This window comes from Aedes albopictus, chromosome 2 (assembly GCF_035046485.1).
Source record: "Aedes albopictus strain Foshan chromosome 2, AalbF5, whole genome shotgun sequence".
Classification (NCBI taxonomy): domain Eukaryota; kingdom Metazoa; phylum Arthropoda; class Insecta; order Diptera; family Culicidae; genus Aedes; species Aedes albopictus.
In genome coordinates this window covers 425061831-425085443 of record NC_085137.1, presented here as the reverse complement: position 1 = coordinate 425085443, position 23613 = coordinate 425061831, and the positions used below count along the sequence as shown (strand labels likewise).

At 37.8% G+C, this 23613-nt stretch overlaps 1 protein-coding gene across 3 annotated transcripts in view; it reads right to left on the bottom strand.

The window, feature by feature from the left end:
- LOC109410520 (retinal homeobox protein Rx) overlaps window positions 1-23613 on the bottom strand; it is a 225271-nt gene that overhangs the window by 107512 nt on the left and 94146 nt on the right. For all 3 annotated transcript variants that reach the window (XM_029869694.2, XM_029869695.2, XM_029869696.2), the window contains exon 4: window positions 22143-22309. In XM_029869694.2, the coding sequence (XP_029725554.1) occupies window positions 22143-22309 (167 nt within the window). The remainder of the gene's footprint in view (window positions 1-22142; window positions 22310-23613) is intronic.

Genomic DNA, 23613 nt, shown 5'->3' with positions numbered 1-23613 from the left:
TTTTAAAGGTCCTAAAAGAAATTTCCTATAACATTCCTATCGGAGGTCATTTAAGATTACCCTACGAGTTTTTTAAAGATCCCTTGTGGAGTTTGCCAAAAATTCAACTTAGGGGTTTTCAACAAACATTCTCCTGGAATCCGGAGCCGGATTCTCCTGGAATCCGGAGCCGGATTCTCCTGGAATCCGGAGCCGGATTCTCCTGGAATCCGGAGCCGGATTCTCCTGGAATCCGGAGCCGGATTCTCCTGGAATCCGGATCCGGATTCTCCTGGAATCCGGAGCCGGATTCTCCTGGAATCCGGAGCCGGATTCTCCTGGAATCCGGAGCCGGATTCTCCTGGAATCCGGAGCCGGATTCTCCTGGAATCCGGAGCCGGATTCTCCAGGAATCCGGAGCCGGATTCTCCAGGAATCCGGAGCCGGATTCTCCAGGAATCCGGAGCCGGATTCTCCAGCATACTGCATCGCGAAGAATTCTAATTCGAACACTCTCAGAATCAGGATTATCATACTAAAATATTCCTAATTCAAATTTTTCAACAATCCTGAAAAAGTTTCTATGAGAATTCTGAAAGCAATTCTTACAGAAGTCGAAGTCGTATTTAGACAGCATCCAGAATTTTTACCCAGCAATTCCCAGCATTCTTGAGCTGGGGATTAGCAAAATTTGGAGTCGAATTCTATTTTCTAGTTGGAATACATTATCCAGATGTTTTTCAAAATTCAGTGTATGATTTTAACAGATAACCTAGAGACAAATTCTTTCTGGATCCGAGAAATATTGCCCAATCCTCATAGAACACGGTATGAGATTCTTTTAGAAATCGGAGCCGTAATCCCCCAAAATCTTAGCGCAGATTCTCCCATAATTCAGTGCTGGATTCGCGGAGAATCTGGAGACGGATTCTCTCAGTTACTAATGGCTGGACCTGTTAGAATTCAAAGTAAGGCTTTTTTTTGTATTAACGAGATTTTTAACCCTAGGCTAGTTCATCTCGGGACCAACGCTTTACTTCCCTTCCGAAGGAAGAACTCACACTTTGCGTGTTGGTCGGGAGTGGGATTCGATCCCAGGTCCTCGGTGTGATGGTCAAGAGTAAGGCGTCTGATACCAATAGAAATCGAAGAGGGTTCCAAGAGAGCTTGTCGAATTCTTACAGAACCTAGTCGCTATTCAAATCCCAGTATTCTCATAGAGTCAGATTACTACAGAATTTAGACTCATCTTCGTACCAAATGCAGATTTTTAAGAAATCATAGTCTTAATTTCACAAAATGTGGAGTCGGATTCCATCAGAATCAGTATTTGGATCCCTCCCTAGAAATCAATGTCAGAATCTCACAATATCCGGTGCTAAATACTAACAAGCTTCAGATTCCTATTCTTGATGAATCTGGTAGCAAGTTAATTAAGAACCCAGACATGTATTCTCGGAGATTTTTAAACTAAAATTTTAAAACAGTGGAAAAGTTAAATCATCTCAGATTATGGAGAAGGATTCTCTTATATCAATCCTCAACAAACCAAAACGTTATTTCCTCGTGAGGGTGTGAATGTTTGTCACAACAATAATGTCAAACGACACATCATTCTCGTCAAGTTCTGCAAACATCTGTCATATTTCTCCCCTCTCGCATATAATATAAATCTAACTCGCTTAAAAAGTATTTCCCTTCATTCAATTTTCCCAACTAATTTTCCCTCCCACGTTGCTGTTTACTTGACTTTTCCTGTGATTTGATTGCATTATCCCTCTAAACGGCTCGGATTTGTCGGGCAACAAAACGTGAAAATTTAGTTCGAAATTGAATGAAAAAGTTTTCCACCCCGAATGCGTAACAAACTCTTGCTTGTCCTGCGGGACGATGACGACGACGCTACGGTCGGAGAGGCAAGGCAGTCACCGGAGTTAATATTGATTTCCCAACATGGGTAAAGGTCACACAAATTGAGTACAAAACTGCTGGGGAGCCCGTGGCTCCACTTTTACCCGCCGCCGTAGCTAGCCGAAATTACCATCGCATATTGAGAGTGAACATGTAACAAACTTCAATCGCCCGGTGATATATGTTGCATATTGATTTCATGTCAATATTGATACGATGTCAAATCGACGAAGAGCAAGCAGCGGATCAGGGGAGGTGAAATTGCAAATCGGTTTGCTCACTTGCAAAATTGGAATGCACCAAGTGCACGCAATCATGTTCATCAGAGAGGGAATAGCGACTGGCCAACTCTTTGAATGTTTCACAAATAAGGTCTTTAGCGTTCAACGCCCCATGTCCAGATAACTAGTTGAGTTGTACCATATAAACTTTGAATCCACAGATACATCATTTTTTTTAAAGAACTTTTGTAAGAAAGTATTTGAGATGATCATTTCACCCCAATCTCCCCTACATGCAAAAACAGGGGCATGACACCCATCTCACAGTGACATATCAATTAACCTCCAAAGAGTAAAGAGTTGGAAAAACAATTCCACCCTGCACACATGTTGTTTCCCCATTTCGTCAATTCCAAACCAATTCCCAGCACCCAGTTCCGTGTCGTATAATAATTCAATTTCCTCCAGAAGACCCAAATTACAAAATCAAATCATTTGACTATAACGAGCAAAACTGGCTGACTGGCGTCAGCGAGGACGACAAACGACACACCTAGTAAATACCCGCGTGGTTTTTGCAAGAAACAAAATGTAAACTTTTCAAAAAGTCATTTAAACTCGAACACGCTTCCTTGCCGCCGTTGTTGAAATGTGGGATCATACAGGCGGCAAAACATCAATTTAGCGGCACCCAGTCCAGGTTGGACCCCAGTCAGGATGTAGCAGGAGACTGACGCTACTAACTGCCTCATGATTTGCGGGGTACTTCGTTGTCAAAGTACCGAGAAAAAGAGTGACAAATGTCGTCAGGACATGCAATGAAAAATGACGGGGAAGGTCTGAGAAATGCAGGTGTTCCGCAATTTTAGACAAATACGTTTCACTCTGAGGACAGACCACAGAATCCTGAGTCGGATTCTCACAGAATCTGGAAGCGGATTCTCACAGAATCTGGAGTCGGATTCTCACAGAATCTGGAGTCGGATTCTCACAGAATCTGGAGTCGGATTCTCACAGAATCTGGAGTCGGATACTAACAGAATCCGAAATCGGATTCTCTCAGAATCCGGAGCCGGATTCTCTCAGAATCCGGAACCGGATTCTCTCAGAATCCGGAACCGGATTCTCTCAGAATCCGGAACCGGATTCTCTCAGAATCCGGAACCGGATTCTCTCAGAATCCGGAACCGGATTCTCTCAGAATCCGGAACCGGATTCTCTCAGAATCCGGAACCGGATTCTCTCAGAATCCGGAACCGGATTCTCTCAGAATCCGGAACCGGATTCTCTCAGAATCCGGAACCGGATTCTCTCAGAATCCGGAACCGGATTCTCTCAGAATCCGGAACCGGATTCTCTCAGAATCCGGAACCGGATTCTCTCAGAATCCGGAACCGGATTCTCTCAGAATCCGGAACCGGATTCTCTCAGAATCCGGAACCGGATTCTCTCAGAATCCGGAACCGGATTCTCTCAGAATCCGGAACCGGATTCTCTCAGAATCCGGAACCGGATTCTCTCAGAATCCGGAACCGGATTCTCTCAGAATCCGGAACCGGATTCTCTCAGAATCCGGAACCGGATTCTCTCAGAATCCGGAACCGGATTCTCTCAGAATCCGGAACCGGATTCTCTCAGAATCCGGAACCGGATTCTCTCAGAATCCGGAACCGGATTCTCTCAGAATCCGGAACCGGATTCTCTCAGAATCCGGAACCGGATTCTCTCAGAATCCGGAACCGGATTCTCTCAGAATCCGGAACCGGATTCTCTCAGAATCCGGAACCGGATTCTCTCAGAATCCGGAACCGGATTCTCTCAGAATCCGGAACCGGATTCTCTCAGAATCCGGAACCGGATTCTCTCAGAATCCGGAACCGGATTCTCTCAGAATCCGGAACCGGATTCTCTCAGAATCCGGAACCGGATTCTCTCAGAATCCGGAACCGGATTCTCTCAGAATCCGGAACCGGATTCTCTCAGAATCCGGAACCGGATTCTCTCAGAATCCGGAACCGGATTCTCTCAGAATCCGGAACCGGATTCTCTCAGAATCCGGAACCGGATTCTCTCAGAATCCGGAACCGGATTCTCTCAGAATCCGGAACCGGATTCTCTCAGAATCCGGAACCGGATTCTCTCAGAATCCGGAACCGGATTCTCTCAGAATCCGGAACCGGATTCTCTCAGAATCCGGAACCGGATTCTCTCAGAATCCGGAACCGGATTCTCTCAGAATCCGGAACCGGATTCTCTCAGAATCCGGAACCGGATTCTCTTGGACGCCGGAGCTGGATTTTCATAGAATCCAGAGCCGGATTTTCTTAGAATCCGGATCCGGACTCTTTTAGAATCCGGAGCTGGACTCTTTTAGAATCCGGAGCTGGACTCTTTTAGAATCCGGAGCCGAATTCTCTTAGAATCCTGAGCCAAATTCTCTCACAATCCGGAGACGGGTTCTCACAGAATCTGGAGAAGGATTCTCACAGAAACTTGAATAAGAATCTCAAAGATTCCAGAGAGTATTTGCATTTCTTAACATTTTCGAAAACGCTCATGCAAAACGGTTTGAGAAACACTGCCTCAAAAGAAACGCTAAAAAATCCAAGACCAATAAACAAATGATTCGCCAGGTTTCGTGCATTCCGATAGTTTAATCATTTTACTCAAACGGTGTCATCGTACCCCTTTTTTTGGGGAGGTGTGCCAACACAGTACAAACGGCGGCATCCAATGCAAGGCAATTCGGTAACGAGAAATTTGACACCTGCTAAATGGTGCTGTTCCATCAGTTGTTTAGACGAATACGACAAACTATATCACCCATTTCGCTGGGATTGTGTATTTGAACCGCGAAGACAAAGTGTTACAAATTATTGATTTCTGTGAGCAAATCAATCGGAAAACAAACGAATCGAGCCCGCCAGGCGTCGAGAGTACCCACTAATTGGGGGTAAGTGTCTAATTAGTCTCTTGAGTCTTGAGATAAGACGCGACGACGGTCCATAATGTCAGATTCAATCCGAAACTGCTCACCCACGTTCAGGTCGATCGCGTGTCTGATTGATAAAGCTATGTGCGGTTGGTATCGTTCCATCCACTTAAAGCCCGAAACCCCAACAAACGCACGGTTCACAATTGCTCTGCCATTTCACCGTAATCCGATTTTCTTGGAAAACATCGGAGATGGGTCCCATGTCTTTCTTGTACGGACTTTTACCGTCAATCTTGGGTAGACGAAGGAAAGCATTTTCTGTATGTGCGTCTATCGAACGAAGGATTACAATTAACCGAGCTGTCAGTGTCACGTGGCTGTAAGACGATAGCTGAGTGGATGAGCGGGCGCGCTTGTCGATATGGTGGTGCGCTTCCGGGAACGAAGAACAGAGATGAGAAATCGAACCTTATTCTGCTGGTCGGATCGAGTTAAAGTTAAGAATTTCAGAAATTTTTAAAATGTACTAAATGTCCTTTTTTGACCTCTTGTACATGACACCATCCCAATGTGTCACCTCAATAAAATTCATCCGGAAATAATCGAAAACGCAACTATAACGAGTCGCCCCTCTTTGGCCTGCCACTTTTCCACCTAAATGCAGTCATCAAAACTCGATGCTAGGGGTGGCTTTGATCATCGCGTCTATTCCGTCCTTCCCACACGCGTTCCTAAGGTTTAGATGAACAACCTACCCTTTTGCCAGCACCCTCGCACCATCGTCATCATCATCATTTCACCATAACTTCGGGGCGCACTTCACGCCAACTTCGATAATCGTATTCATATGATGGTAAATTGAAAACTCAATTACGACAATCTGAAAACGCGAGCCAAGGCTCACACCCCCTCCGGGGGTTTGCAGTCATTTGCAGTGGGTAAGCGATGGTAACAGACTCATTCGGCGTTTACTGCGAGAGGCGCTGCGCACAATGGAACCGTGTAGTGAAAAGTGCGTTAAAAAGCGCTAAGAAAAACAAATTTTACATTTTATTGTCATTTTTGTAAACTCTTTGAAATAGTTTTTATTGGCTAGATTTCGTGCGACAACGGACAGTGTCGTGAGAATAATAAACGACTACTTAACTGCCGCAATTCTGCAAAGTGACGTAAGCGACATTGATAGTTTTGGCCCATTTTTTGGTTATTATGCATACAACTCTTGCTCATCCTCTAAGTTTCTTTCCATAAAGGGTGATACGGTCAAAATTTGGTCACACAATTTGTTTCATAACTTGAGACTGCGTACACCAAAACAGCAAATTTTTGGACCAGTAATGGTACATCATATGTAGCTTATACCATAAAATTTTCATCAAAATCGGTTTAGTATTTAAGGAGGTATTGTGAATCCTGAAAACTGTAATTTTAAAATTTTGTACGAAGAGGATTAAAAAATAAGAACACATTTTTACTCTATTATTTATAGAGCCAGAAATACAGAACCAATTTCAATGAATTTTTTTCTGTATATAAAGTATACATATCAAAATGTTGTGTAAAAATTTCATTCAATTTGATCCAGCCGTTACAAAGTTATATTTGTTTGGGTGATCAAATTTTGTCAAATTTTGTCAAGTCAAGTCAAATTTTGGTCACACAATTTTTTCCATAACTTTAGACTGCGTACACCAAAACAGCTGATTTTTGGATCAGTAATGGTACATTATATGTAGCTTGTACCATAAAATTTTCATCAAAATCGGTCTAGTATTTGCGGAGATATTGTTGAACCCAAAGATCTGCAATTTTAAATTTTGTGCAAAGAGGATTCACACATTTTTATTGTTTTATTTAATGAGCCAGAGATACTTAACCGATTTCAATGAAAATTTTACTGTATGTAAAGTATGCATATCAAAATGTTGTGTAAAAATTTCATTCAGTTTGATCTAGCCGTTACAAAGTTATACTTGCTTAAGTAGCACCCGGTCAGTTTTTTTCATATTCAAACTGCTACAACCTTGAAAGTATTCATACAAAATGGCTCAAAATTTTACTAAGAACATATTTTCATAATAGTATTATACTATAAAATTTTGATAAAAATCGGAGCAGTATTGGTAGTTCTATAATCAAAACTGTGCTTTACTGACCTTAAATTTCCAAAAATTTACTATGGAGCGCCTTTGTACAAAATTTTAAAAAGGTAGGTCGATAGTTTTATCTATATATCAACTAATACTTAATCGATTTTGATGAAAATTTTATGGTATAAGCTACATATAATGTAGCATTACTGGTCCAAAAATCTGCTGTTTTGGTGTACGCAGTCTAAAGTTATGAAAAAAATTGTGTGACCAAATTTAAACCGTATCACCCTTTAGGTGATAGATTACGATTAGATCTTACATTCTAATACAGCAGGAATACCACCGTGTTATTTTTACTACAGATATTATAAATAATATACTAAAAATTATCGAAATTTTGAATGGCGCTTACGTCACTTTGCAGAATTACGGCAGTTCAGGAACAAAGGTGGTGAAGGGCAAATTAGATTGTCTCTTATTTTGCAAAAATCGGAAATGTTGAAAGTTTTGCTTTCGAAAATGGTAATTTTTACTACGAATAGATCGTGTCAAAATTTTAAGTCAGTATCTCAAAGATAAGTGGTCCCTCAAGAAACCAGATGTACTCTAAAAGTTGTATAGTGGTCAAAAAACATGAAATTTTTAATCAAAGAAAATAATCCGATTCTACTGAAGCAGACAATTTATGGACCCATGCCAAAAATGCGCTCAGAAATCTTTGGGCAAAATAATACAAAATAGAATACATTTCATTTATTTAATTAGAACATTTTTTTTCTTTTTGTCCATCATTTTCCATCGTCACTCAGTCACAATACAGTAAACTGCATTAGGGATCGTCCATAAATGACGTAGTATTTTAGGAGTAAGGGGAAGTCCATGATTATGCTTCGAGCCATGCATTAGGTAAAATTAAAAAAAGATCAAAAATCAGAAGCACCATTTTTGAGTTAATCAATGTTTATGTTTGATTTTTCGAATAAAATAGAAAATTGTACAGTTTTTAACAGTTAAAAAGCTCTCCATATAGTCACATGTAGGGCTCATATAGCCGAGGCCGTAAACGCACAGGTACTCAGCATGACCATGCTGAGGGTGACGAGTTCGATTCCCGGTCGGTCCAGGATCTTTTCGTAAAGGAAATTTCCTTGACTTCCTTGGGCATAAAGTATCTTCGTGCCTGCTACACGATATACGCATGCAAAATGGTCATTGGCAGAGGAAGCTCTCAGTTAATAACTGTGGAAGTGCTCATAGAACACTAAGCTGAGATGCAGGCTTGGTCCCAATGAGGACGTTACGCCAAGAAGAGAGAGATAGTCACATGAATCGCCTAAAACATTGCCGAAGGCTGCTCATCAATTGGACAAACTGTTTCTGAGATAACATTCTTCTGAAACACACCGTTTCCAGTGAAATTGAGGATAAACTCAATTATGAATTACAACCAATCTTTAAATTCCGCCAGGATGTAGACTTCCTGAATATAACGTCAAATATCCCAGCACAAAATGTGTGTTACCTCTACTTTAACAAAACAAACCATGATCTTTTTGCAAATTTTATCTAGAAATTTTTCAAACCATCATTCACAAATCCAAATCAATTCAGAGGAAAATAATACAAAATTTTCCAGAAATTCCGTCGAGATTTTTTTTTTTTTGCAATTCAAAAATTCCATGAAAAACCTCAGTTTGTTAATATTATAATTTTGCCAGACTTTTCAACGAGCCGGTAGTTCTGTATAAAGTTATTGTTACTGAGATTTTAGGGATTATTCACAGAAAGTGTTGGCCGATTACTACGGAAACGGCTAAGCAGTCTCGACGATATCAAACGATTTTATTTATTTTAATAACAACATTTCGATTACGTTTTTTTATCTTTTTTTTTAATTTCCTCGAGACTACTTAGCCGTTTCCGTAGCAGAATTTTCCCATTCAGTCGAACTCTTCCAATCCATTCCTGCAGCAATTTCGTCAAAAATGCCTTAGAGTTTGCTTTATGAAGACGAATTGTTGTCTTTATTCAATATTGCCAAGTAAAACTTTCTATACATGTATAGCTCTGTCTATATAAAAATGGATCAAATAACGGATCAAAACTTTGAAATATGGCTTCGTCTCCAAAGGTAGTTGCGCTACGCCTCTTTTGAAATGTTGGTATCGATATTTTCTCATCACAGTAAAACGTTTTCATGAAAAATTCAACGTGAATAATACATTCAAAAACATTAAACTAAAATTGATACATTTTGGTACATATCAACATCATATGCCCTATAAAGTTTCATTATAGTCCTGTAAATTGCCGCGAAAATTCGTAACATGCTGGAGTCCATATCCAATGGACGTAATTGGTGAAAATTTGGATGATCATAATGTATTTTTGCATTTTATATTGTAATGTAAAATTACACTTAATCTTGCTTACCCTTAACTCCTAAACTACCAAGGGTCCAAAAAAAGTCGGAAGTCCAACTTTGACAAGGAATTTCTCGGCCGTTTTTCAACCGATTTCAAAACTTTTTTTTGCGATGGAACCAGACAAGTTTCAAGATCATCGTCCATTTAAAAAAAATATAAAATGAATGCGTCTACCCGAAGTTATTAAGCAAAAGGCACTTCCTAGTTTTTTTTTGAGAGCGCATTTTTTACGCACATTGATCAATAAAACAAAATTGAAAGCGATGACATATGTTTTTTTCGACTCTAAATCATGCGTACAGCTGGAGTGAACATGTTTATGCAAAATTATTTATTTTTCAGTACACTGATAATTTACCTTACTCAAAAAACTGCTAAAATACCCTATTTTTCACATAAAATAAGCAATAAATCAAAATTCAAAGCGATGACATATAGTTTTTTTGGTCTTAAATTGTTCGTAGGATTGTACTCGACATTTTTCATGAACAATGAAAATGTTCTAATTACACTCTTATTTTGTTTTACCCGGAAAACTACGAAAATTCCATACTTTTTACACATAGTAGTCAACAAAACTGAATTTAAAACGGTAACATGTAGTTTTTTAGCCTTGAAATGTTCGTAGCAGTTTGGGGGACATACTTGAAGAATAATAGTGATGTTTTCATTACACTCAAATTTTGATTCACTCAAAAATCAACGAAAGTACCACATTTTTCACGCAAAGTGGTTAACAAAAATGATGGCTTACAATGCAAAGTAGTTTTTTACCTTTAAATTACTCGTGAAAGCGTACTGGACGTTCTTGATGAGTAATAGTGATGTTTTCATGACACACTTAATTTATTTTACTCGAAAAGCTACAAAAATACAATAATTTTCATACAGAACTATCAATAAAACAAAATTTAAAGTCATAACATGTAGTTGTATTGCCTTAAATTTTCCGTTACAATATTCTGAGCCTGTTTTTGATAAAATGTTGATGTTTACATTACACTAATATTTTGTTTTATAAAAAAAAGTACGAAAATACCACAAAAAAGCGAATAAGCCTAAATTTAAAGTAATGATATGTAGTTATTCAGCTTTGAATTTATCGTAGAAGTTTAGTGGATTTATTTGAACAATCCTAGTGAATTTTTTTATTACACTCATATTTTATTTCACTCGGAATACTAGGAAAATACCACATTTTCCACATAAAGTAGTCAACAAACAAAAATATAAGGTAATGCATTCTGGTTTTTTGGCTTGAATTTTTCGTGAAATGATGAACGTTGAACAATAATACCGCCTTCATGACACTCTTGATTCATTTTACCAAACAAGTTTTTAAAATACCATAATTTTCTTACAAAATAGTCAATAAAACAAAATTTAAAGCAATGACATGTAGTTGTTAGTCTCAAAATTTTCCGTTGGAATGTACTAGCCATGTATTTGATAACATTTTGATGTTCACATCACATCCACGTTTCGTTTTACTAAAAAATCACGAATGTGCCATATTTTTCACACAAAATAGCCAATAACACAAAATTCAAAACAAACACATGCAGATTTCTATTACTGATTTTTTGTACCAGCTTCAGGTTATCTACTACCTGAAAAAAAAATACAAGACAAACCGAAAATTCACCAGGGATTTTTTTATTTGTTTTTATTTGAGTTCATTTGCGTCTCCTGAACATGCAGTAGCAATCACCAAAAAATAAACGGAAATCCCGTGAAAATGAAAAAAAGTTACGAACTTAATTGGTTTCCAAAGTTAAGGTTAGGTTATGTGTCTTTATTAGAGAGATTTTCAGCCTTCTTTCATTCCTGTTTCTTGGGATTCCTTTTCACATTCCTCTCGGAGATTCTTTCGTATTCCTATCGACGTTTTTACCCAAGATTCAAACAGTTCTTTCCGGAAAAATTCCTGGAGAATATTGCAGGATTTCTGAAATCCAAATATTATCTCCTGAAGGTTTTTATGAGAATCCTATAGATTTTCTTCTAGAGGTTTTCCCATATTTGCTCTCAGAGTCTCTCGTTGGATTTTTCCTCCTGCGTTTTGCCCAAACAAATTTTCGTGGAATTTATTTTCTTTTCTCCGGGAATATACACCAGATGTTGTCGTAGATTTCTCTTAGAGTTTCTCTCGGAATTTCTCTTGAAGGTTTTCCGCGATTTCTTCCGGTATTTCTCTTGGTACTTCTCCATGAGATTTTCCCGGGATTTCTAAGGTTTTTACAGAAACTATTGATGGGATTTCAACTGAGGCTTCTCCCGGATTTTAAAGGTGTTTTTCACGAGTCTTCTGAAGGAATTGCTTCTGGGATTTCTCTCGAAGTTTTAAGAAATTTCAATGATTTTTTTCTGGAGTTTCTCCCCGGATTTCTACAGAAGTTTCATCCGGGATATTTTTTAAAGGTTCTTGCGAGAGTTTTTTTAAGTTTCGCCTGAGATTGCTCTCGGAGTTTGTGCTCTAGAAGCTGAAATACAGAGCTCCAAACTTAAGCATTTTGTATGAAAATAGGTCAATGCGTCCAGTACTGTACTTTTTTGGAAGTGTTTCTCGGAAAACCTCCTGCCTGAGATAACCTACAAATTCATTGTTGTAAATAACTGGAGACATGTCGGAATGAATCCACGATATTTTTGCGAGAAATTATGCAATGAGGAACGCGAGAGAAACTTCGGAAGAAATCCTGAAAAGAACTGGGAAATCTGGTAGGAAATATTTAGAAAGTTCATGATAGAACTCTGAAAATTTCTTAAAGAAATCCCGGCAGAAACTCCGGATGAAAACCAGCGAAAAAATTCAGGAGAAATATCGGAAAACTCTTTGGCAGAAATTCCAGAAGTAATTATCGGAAATCTCTAAAAATATCGAAAAAACCACGGAAGGAACTATTAATGGGAGCAAATAATAGAAAAACACTTTGCATGGGAACTTGGATGGAAACTTGAGAGACTAAATGAGTCCTTGTAGAAATTTATCAAGCAATCGCTAGAGAAATTTCTGATGAAAACCCAAAGGAATGATACACGGAAACATTTCAAAAGTTTTATAAAAGAATTCCTCGAGAAATAGAACTTCTAAATAAATTTCGCATAAATCCTTGATGTTTTAGAAAATATCCCTGAAGGAATCTCTGGAATATTTTTGAAAGATTTTCGAAAAGAACCTACGACCAAATATTTTGAAAGATATCATAAAATATAAATGCACCTTTTATGAAATTTCTGAAAAACAAATGTATATAGAAGAGTTTCTGATGCAATACCGTAAAACGGGGTAGCTTTGATAGTTTTTCAGCAAATTTCCCTAATATTATTTCATGTATTTTTCCTGATTTAATAATTTTAAAACAAGTACTGGTGTCTCAGTTATAATTGCAATGTAAGGATTGGACAGTTTTAATTGTTTTGGGTGATCAATATTATTTTTTCATATGAGCGAGAATCAAATTTTTATTTTGGGGAAACTTTGATAGTGCTCTGACAAACATATGAAATCCCACAGAATATTACAGATTGCAACGCAGAGTATCAGCATGATGAGAAAAGCCGTATGAAACATGTTAGGTTAATTTATTGTATCAAAACATGAAGAATTTTATAAAATTATAAATAACAAATTGGGTCAGTACTCCACCTGAGTAAAAATCTCAGTGCTTTAAGCTATCAAAAATAATTATCTGTGTAAAAATATTTTTTTTACGGTACATCAACATGTGACTATATGCTGCACATAGTAAGTTCTCTTTATTTGAGCTGTTTTTGATTTTTTATAAACAAATTCAGAAAACAACGAGTGTAATTAAAAAATCACTATTGTTTATCAAACAAGTCAAGAACTTTTTTACAAATAATTTCATGGCAAACAACTATAATGCATTGGTTCCAATTTTTATTTGATGACTACTTTGTGTGCAAAATGTGGTATTTTCCTAGTATTTTGAGTAATATAAAGTATGAGTGTAATAAAACATCACTAAGGTTGTTCAAATGAATCCACTAAACTACTACAATATATTCAAAGTTCAAAAACTACATATCATTGCTTTAAATTTTGGCTTTTTCGCTTTTTTGTGGTATTTTCGTACTTTTTTTTTATAAAACAAAATATTAGTGTAATGTAAACATCAACATTTTATCAAAAACAGGTTCAGTACATTGTAACGGAAATTTTAAGGCCATACAACTACATGTTATGGCTTTAAATTTTGTTTTATTGACTGTTTTGTTTAAAAATTATAATATTTTTGCAGCTTTTCGAGTAAAATAAATTAAGTGTGTCATGAAAACATCACTATTACTCATCAAGAACGTCCAGTACGCTTTCACGAGTAATTTAAAGGTAAAAAACTACTTTGCATTGTAAGCCACCATTTTTGTTAACCACTTTGCGTGAAAAATGTGGTACTTTCGTTGATTTTTGCGTGAATCAAAATTTGAGTGTAATGAAAACATCACTATTATTCTTCAAGTATGTCCCCCAAACTGCTACGAACATTTCAAGGCTAAAAAACTACATGTTACCGTTTTAAATTCAGTTTTGTTGGCTACTTTGTGTAAAAAGTATGAAATTTTCGTAGTTTTCCGGGTAAAACAAAATAAGAGTGTAATTAGAACATTTTCATTGTTCATGAAAAATGTCGAGTACAATCCTACGAACAATTTAAGACCAAAAAAACTATATGTCATCGCTTTGAATTTTGATTTATTGCTTATTTTATGTGAAAAATAGGGTATTTTAGCAGTTTTTTGAGTAAGGTAAATTATCAGTGTACTGAAAAATAAATAATTTTGCATAAACATGTTCACTCCAGCTGTACGCATGATTTAGAGTCGAAAAAAACATATGTCATCGCTTTCAATTTTGTTTTATTGATCAATGTGCGTAAAAAATGCGCTCTCAAAAAAAACTAGGAAGTGCCTTTAGCTTAATAACTTTGGGTAGACACATCTATTTTATATTTTTTTAAATGGACGATGATCATGAAACCTGTCCGGTTCCATCGCAAAAAAAAAGTTTTGAAATCGGTTGGAAAACGGCCGAGAAATGCTTTGTCAAAGTTGGACTTCCGACTTTTTTTGGACCCTTGGTAGTTCGCGCGAGTTTTTACCCCCTCGGTAGTTTAAGTGTTAATGTGCACGATTCTACAAGACAAAATTTACCGATGATTTTTTAATACTCATATAGTTGCTTTTGTGATATCTACATACATTCTACCAGTGCACATGTAGAAAAATGCCAAAATAATTCCCAGAAAACTTTTTTTTTAAACTTCGTCAACTTTAAGGACACAAGATATTCTATCTAGATTTTTTTCCGTAAATTTAGTCAAGAAGCCTTCAGTTTCTCTTCCAATAGTATCATTGATTTTCCCGGAAAATCATCCCGATATTTAAAGTCAATTTTAAAACGAATTAGTTTACGAATGTTGGTAAAAGTTTCGTTAAAAATTTCATTAAAATGTACTTGAGAGTTTATTATGAATTCTTTTGGAAATCTGGATCTATTGCAAGAGTATTTTCAGAATTTTTTTCTGAGCTGCTTCTTTGGAGTCTTTTTAGGATTTTTTCACGATCCCTACCTGTGAATACTTTTAGTTTCCCATACTAAATATCACTTAAATTTTCATGGCAGAAACATTTCGAGGAGTTTGATGAAACTCTGCTTGCAATTTTTAATACCAATTTCTCCAAAGAATCATTTTAAGACTTTTTCCGTCGCTCCTGAAGTTTAGATCGGAATTAAAAACTTCTACATTTCTGCAGGAGATCTATAAGATTTTTGTCAAAACTATTAAAAAGTATTTATGAAAACCTATTCATTGAAGTGATTGTTGAAAAAATGTTTAAATTGCTATATACTGTATTCATTTAGGATTTTCTATTAAAAAGATAGGTTTCTCTTAAGAAAATCGAACAAAATTCTCTCATGGAGTTCTGTTGCAAATTATAGGAATTTCTTCGTAAAATTCCTCAGAGATTTTCCCGACAATCAACGAACAATATTAACTTAGCCTGCGAGAAATTGTACCAATGCTGCTATCACGAATTGTATCAAAATATTTTTACAAATATTATTGAGGATTAAAGGAGTTCGAAAGCGTAAAAGAAAAAACAATATAGTAAAGCAGAAAATTTTTCGACTCTCCCAGCATCGCGATTTAAAATCGATGTTTGTTCTATTATTCAGCAAAATTGTTCGATTCATACATCTAATTCTCCGTAACCAATAGTTTTATCCAGCTATTTTTTTTATTGTAACTCGCTTTTTTTTTTTGAAATAAATGTTTTTTTTTTGAAAAAAAAAACAAATGTGCATTATTATTTGAAAAAAAAACGCTAAACTGAGTTTAGGTGATTGAAACCTATTATAATTAGCTTTCCATTTATGCAAAATGTTTGGAAACAGGTGTACTGCAACGCAAGATATTTGATTTTTGATTAATTACATCTTATTCAAAACGTGTAGAACTCGATTTTCAAGTAAAACTTAAAAACCTTTTTACTCTTTTTTTTATTGAGATACGGTCTTGAAATGCACACGGTATTATGCATCAAAAATGTTGGTCATTGATAGAAGTTCACGGCTTTCGTTTTACTTTGTAAAATAGTATTATTACCCGCTTTAATCCTTCTCTTGATTATAATTCAATCTATGAATCATTACCAAAATAAATCCAAAAAGTCTTGAATAATTTTAAAGTCTCTCATTTTTTTGATTCCTCCATGATTTTTTTGTTCATATCTAATGGCTTCTGGGATTTTTCCAGATAATCCATAGATTCCTTCCAATCTTCCTCCTTCAATATCTCCTGAAATCTCTTAGGCTGCATCCATTTATAACGTAACGCAAAAATGAACATTTTTGACACTCTTCCGAAACGCTTTTGAAAATCCTTGAATTTATGCATGGCTCGTAACGCTCCGCCCTACTTCCCCTCATCTAGGCCTAGAGCATTACGTAATTTGAGAGTGGCGCCAGGAAAAGCTGATCGAGGTCCCATCTGGGTAATATCTCTCGAAAGTTTTTCCGTAACTTCTCCCGGGGTTCATCCAAAAGCTGCTCCTAGAGTTTTGTCCGAAGTATCTTTCAGTTTTCTTTAGGAGTCCTTCCAACGTTTTTTACAGAGTGTTTCCAGGAGTGCCACAAAAGCATTAGTGTGCGCAGCTTCTTCTTTTTTCTTACCTACTCTCTTGAGATTGTTCAGTGATTTCTTCTGGAAATACTCCCAATACATCTGCCAAGATCTGATTTGGCCCGGAGTTCCATGCTCCACCCAGGGTTTTCGAACTACCGATACTTTTAAGAAAATTCTCAGATAAACTCTCAAATTAGAAAAAAAACGGTCAATTTCACCGAACATAATAAGAGTTGTTGACAAAAATTACCAGAATATGTACTTGTGTTTTACAGAGTTTTTGTAAAAAAAAATGTTTAACGCTCAGCACGCGTGATTTCGGTTGAAATCTAACGCATCTAGCAATGTATAATGCACGTAGCTATCGACCTGTTTATGTAGATTCTATCCGAATGTATAGTACCCTTCCAAAGTTTCTACTGGGATTTCTACCGAAATTCTCAAAGACTTTTACGGTCTTTGTTCCTAAAGTGCTCTCGGGAGTGTAACGGGCGTTCATAAACCACGTAGATTTTTTGGGGGGAGGGGGGTGGTCTGGCAAAAGTCTTCGCTCTATACATATTATTTCAAATTTTTGTATGGAAAAAAGTTTACGAGGGTGGTGGGTCCGAATTAACCAAAATTTGGTCTACGTGGTTTAAACAGCCCCATATTTCTATTAGACAATCGATATTTATTCCGTTTTTTCTACCAGATAACTTCCAGACATTTTTCCCAAGAAAAATCATGGTGCATCTCCCAAAGCTTCTCTCGGATTTCTATAGGAATTTTCGCAAGATTTTTACCGGAATTTCTTTATTTTTTTCTTTCACAGAAGTTCTGTCAAACTACAAGAAATATTGCTCAGGAAAACTCTAGGAGAATCTCAGAAATGCCTCCGAAAAAATCTCCGGATGATCTCTAAGAGACATCCTAAGAGAACCCATGAGTGGAAACCCGGGAGGCACTCTGGATAAAATTGCTGGAGAAATTCCTGCGGAAATCTCGGGAGAACCTCTAGAAAAATTTTGGGAGGAGCTCCTGGAGAAACCTCAAGAAAAGTGTTGGGATATCTCGGAAAATATCTGGAAGAAATTCCGTGATATAATCCGGAAGACATTGCAGAAAAAACTTTGAAACAACCTGTGGAAAAATCACACGAAAATCACTTATAGAAACCATAGAAAAAAAATCTGAGAGGAACTTCAGAAACAATTCCAAAAAAGAAAGCTGGCAGAATCTCGAAAAATATGTAAGTGATATCGCGCGAGGAATTCTGACAGAAGGTGTGGGAGAACGTTTGAGAGAAATCCTAAAAAACGATGAACAAATCTTAGAAACTTCAAGCCATTTCGGTAAAAAAAATCCGGAGGAACTGCAGGAGTAATTAGGAAATTAGTTATGTAAAGCCAGATGGGTTCCAAATATGAAACCTAGTAAAATTTTAAGACAGATTCCTGGAAGAATAGAAGAAAGAACTCTAAATGAAATTTTAAAGGAATACATTCTGTGCAAATCCCTAAGCAAATCACCGAGAGAAAATCTAATCATTGCATTGGAAGAGTCCAAGAGAGCATAAGCAAGCCCGTTAATATTTAAAATTAAGAAATTTAATTCATTCGAAAATTTCGTCAAGTCTTTCTTCGAGATCTCAACGTTACTATATCACATGAAGCAACTTTACTCAAACACTGTAGTAAAGGGTGTATTGGAATGTAATTGACAATGTTCAGCATTTGATTTAGCGGTTAGGGTCACCAAGCTTCTAATCGCACCTTGCTATGGGGTGAGGGATCGATTCCCGCTCTGGGCGATGAAACTTTTCGTGAGAATAGTTTCTTCTCCGTACCCACTGGTGCGTGCTTCGTGTGTCCCTTGTCTAAAGTTAAGTTTCTACAGTCTGTGTACAGCCTCTGGCTGGAGACGGTGTCCGCGTCTTTTTCGTCTTCCCTTTTCCTTTTTTTTACTTTACAGCATAATCATACGCCTACGAATTGATAGCCGGCGAAGTGACGCAGAGCACTTCCACTGCAGTGTCACGAACCATCACCGAGCTATTCGCACCAACGCTGATAAAAACCAAATTAGTCATTCTGTCGTTTTTTCGTTCTTTCTACAATCGCTAACACCAGTAACGACTGAATTCCACACACGTCATCCACCACTCTCGTTTTGTGACAATCACTACTAACATGGATATGATTGTCATGGCTCTCTCCTTCACACATCCCATTACTTGTTTCACATAGGACAGTTAAAATGCATACATAAAGTGCTCAAATCACTTGGAAAGGATAATTCCTGAGATCAGATCTAACGATTTACTCGTAATAGTCGCGATAGTTAGCAGTACTGAGCACAATATCATGATGCCATATTAACTTGATAGGCTCCGATATCAATGGCTATAAATTATATTCGCTAGACTGCACATAACAAAAACTAAGAAATTCGAAATAAACAGAGGTGTTTTTCGTCAGTCGAAAAATTTACGCAGATGGAAGAATTAGTTGGTCTGCGTACAGAATTTGAGATAATTTTGCCTTGTCTTCAAAAAACAACTAGCCTTTGAAGCCGCTATCTCCGGTCAGTGCTAAAAAATGTCATTTCGACATAGGGGTTGTGTGCTAGTAATGGACCCTGCACCTATAGTGGACCTCGTACAGTATAACTCCACTATATGGTGGCGAGGCAGATAAAATGGAAATCAAAGGGGGGGGGGGAGTCCACTGTAGGCGGCAATGCATTTGTAAACGATCCTATAGTGATATGCCATGCATATTGCATATGCATCGATGCATATTTTCAAATGCGTGTTTCACTGGAATAATTAATTAATGCGTATGTTTGACGATCTTAACATAAAGAGGAGACATGAAACTTGTTATAAAATTTAATTTTCACAATCCATTGAGGTAACATTGCTAAATAGTCGCAGAAGTAAATTTCGATGGCTTAAGTACTTACACGATGGCTACTAGCACCCAAACCCTATATAGATTCAATTACGTACAGTTGATTTCAGAAGATGAACTTAAAAATAAGGTACATGAAAAATTTGTCCGGCTAGACTAGCTCTACAATAAAGTCACTGAAAAACCTCTTAATTTCCCATGTTTAAGGTAAATGTCATCCACTTCTTTCGAGAAATGCCAATTCATTAGTAAATCGTTTGGCATTTTCCGAAGATATTCGATGACATTCAGCATACATTTTAAAGTGGGAGTGTATTTTGCGTGACTTTTTTGTAGAACTGGCTCAGCCGCACAAGTTTTTCATGTACCATACTTTCAGGTTAAACTTCTGAAATGGGCAGGAGGCAATTGGGTGTCCGGCAATTTGGCCGAATTCCGTTTGGTCAAATGCCACTTGGCCGAATTATGATCGAAGGAATGCAGAGGTGAAGACAAATGCCGGGTAACGTTCTAGCTGCCAATGTGATCATCAGCGTATTTCCTTCTTTCTCATAAGCTATTCTTTCTAGATTTACCATTGAGGGAATCAGTTGGCGTTGAAACAGTGATTTTTTGTCAGAGATTTTTCCTTCTTTGAATCATAGGCTGTTCTTTCTAGTTATACTGACATAAAGAACAGTAGCATGCCCACTTGAGTACATCATACATTTTTCGGCCAAATGGCGTTCGGCTAAATGGCGTTCGGCCAAATGACCCGGAACCAGGAAATTGAATCTAGATATGTCGAAATGATATTTTCAACGCTGCCTTTGGTTTAGTTTTTTTTTTGCTATATTTTGGGAAAGCAATATGAAAGAATAGAGCGGTTAAGTTCTCCATCAGGAACTAAATCATATTTTTTTACTTTCAACTTCACATGATAAAATATAAGAGATTTATCACAATCATTATTCCCATTGTTCAAGACAAATTCAGCTAGCGAACGCTCGAAATCAGAGGGTGATTTCGCCCATCTCATCGTGTTTTAACCGGCCAGATAAGGTGGGTGGGTGTTTGAGTTGGTTTTATATGAACTGTGACTGACTATTATTAAGTGTGGTCTGAAGAGGATAATTTACCCTCTTCGCAGTACACATGATTTATCCCCGTGCGTTCACTTGGAAGCTGCATGCATCCGACGATGACGATGATGCCGACAGGGAGTAGAATAAACAAACCTTCATCCCTGTGAAAGGGGAGGCGTGCTGTTGTAGCTCTCGCTCACTCGCTCTGTATATCACCGACGCAGCCTCGTCCCAAACCCGTCTCAAACGGGGTTTCGACGTTCTCTCCGTTCACTTCCCGTCGCGTCGTCGGTCTGTCGGACGACGGCGGGGTTCTCTCCGTCTGATGTGATTTTCCATGCGGATTTGTATTTTGTTGACGATGCGAAGATTATAATTACTATCAATTTCGATTTAAATTATCTCTGGCCGGCCTATTCCAGATGACGGGAAATGAGTTTGATCAGCGTTGATTGAATTCCTGGCCAGCGATGGCCGAACGTACAGCGGCTTGAATATTCGTGACGTAGTTGATCGCCTGTTTCAAGTTTGGATTTATGGCACTCGTTATACGGTGACCACGCTGTCAACCAAAAAATCAAAATCAATTTGACGGTTATTCACCGGGATTAGGTTGGACTAATAATTTTGAAAGAGTAGATTATCCAGACTCTGAAATCCTGTCTTCTTTAACACAAAGTAAGGAAAGAATATTGATTCTTAATGAGAGGCCAGCGACAGAAACACCACAATTAAATTAAATGTTATTCCTACACTCGTTAACATTATTATGCAACAAAAAGACCAGCAATGGGAAATACTCAACCGATAAAGTAAAATAGCGATATAGTTAGTGTAAAAGTGTTTGATAAGCATTTATCAACCCTTAAATCCCTTAAATCCCTTAAATCCCTTAAATTTTAATTTGATCCTATTGATTACCTTCCACTGCAAACAGTCTTCGAACACCAAAAGGTAAACCCGTCTGCCAGCCTCATTATTCATACGATCGTGCTTGTTTCATGTTTGAAAAAGCGATTTCCCAGCTGTCCCACCCACCAGTCACACATCACACGAAACGGCACTGCACCGCATAATCAAGTATGTAAATCCAAACAAACTATATTCACTTACGGAGCGGAACACAATACCCTCATTTATCCTTTTCCCACCATATAAATAACCAAACATTTTGCTCGTTACCTGCCGTTTCGACCCCCTGACCGTGCACCCTCGCGAAAAACCGCGCATTTTCTACACATACACACACGGCGTCGAACTTCACTTTTCCAGCCAGCAACTTCAGCTGTGTGTAACTGCTCATATGTGGCGGAGCAGCGTTAGCCTTTTATTTTCGGGTTAAACTCCCTCCCACTTTGAGGTCGAGCTCGACCGGGTGGAGCACGCCGCGCGCCGACTGCACGAAATCCCACACATGTGTTTTTTTTTTCACAGAAAAAAATCGATATCGCCAGCGTAGCGCACTCACCTGTACTCGAACCTCCGGTAGGTTCACTTTCATCGCCAGCTCCTCCCGCGAGTAGACATCCGGATAGTGGGACTTTTCGAAGGCTCGCTCCAGCTCGTGCAGCTGGTAAGTGGTGAAGGTGGTTCGGTTGCGGCGGTGTTTCTTCTTGGAGCATCCGTCGTCTCCGCCTGGAATTATGAAAAAGAAGGAAATTGGCGCGAGGTTATTGATGATTGTTTTCATATTTGATTTGTGAGAGCAAGGAAATTGTCTTATTGAATCAGATGGATACAGTATCGATTGAAAATACGGTCTTGAGGAAGTGTAAGAAAGTATGAGTATTTAGTAAGGAAAATAATCTCTTCACACTTTTTTTAATTTTCATCTGTTCTACATATTTAGGACACGATTGCATTACTTCCCAACTGGGACAAAACATGATTACTTTCACAGTTATTAACCCGGGAACGGTCGCGTCGTGTAATGAGTACACGCACCATGAAAAATGCACGCTTGTGGTAAACAGCGTGAGTGTGGTCGAAGACGCGATACTATCACACTTCGACTTCAGTGAGATTTGGGGATCAGGTGGGTGCCTAGGATTCTTTTCCAAGCGAACTTGGACTTGGTGGACTGGGTGGACTTACCACCTTTGGCACCGGAAGGTGACCGAGCGCCGGATACACGGGTAGCTTAACCTTTTGGAGCCGGAGGGGTCATGTATGACCCCAACATAGAAACGGCTGTATAAATTCACCCATTCGATAAAACAGAATACTGTCTTCGGCAAAATTGTTGCAAAGTGAGTCGTCTATTAGGGAAAAATGGGAATATTTGTATTTGGGACTTCATTGAAAACCTAGAACATCCTGAACACCATGAAATTTGGAAAAATGAAATAATTGACATATCAGTTGTTTTAAAAGCTGAGCTTGGATGTGGGTCACGTTCATATGTATTCATTTAGCCTTCGTTAAGAATACCAAAGGCGTTTTATATTCTGGGATGTTGTAGGTGTTCCAAACTGTCCTATAGTGAAGTCCTTCAATTCAACAAGAATAATGTTATGTATTTTCGCCATAAATAATAGCATTGCATAACCTACTGGGATCCGTGAAGCTCTTGACATCTACAATATCATTCATAGACACTATAGGGATATTCCAGGTCAGCCAAAATACCTTGGAGTTCAGAACTTCAGGTCTACACTCGTAACAGTAGTCATATTTGTTATGCTGAGTAACGTTGTATAATCAACCGCAGTTATTGGAGCATCCTGAAGTCCATAAGCTTATTAGAAAACTTTGGGACATTCAGGGTCGTCCAAGCTGTTCTATAATAAAGTCCTTCATATCTTCAAGAAAAACTTTGTGTTTTCGCCATAAATAGTAATATTGCATAATCTGCTGGGATCCGCGAAGCTCTTGAAATCTCAAATGCCATAAAGAGACACTATAGGGATATTCCAGGTCAGCCAAACTACTTTGGAGAT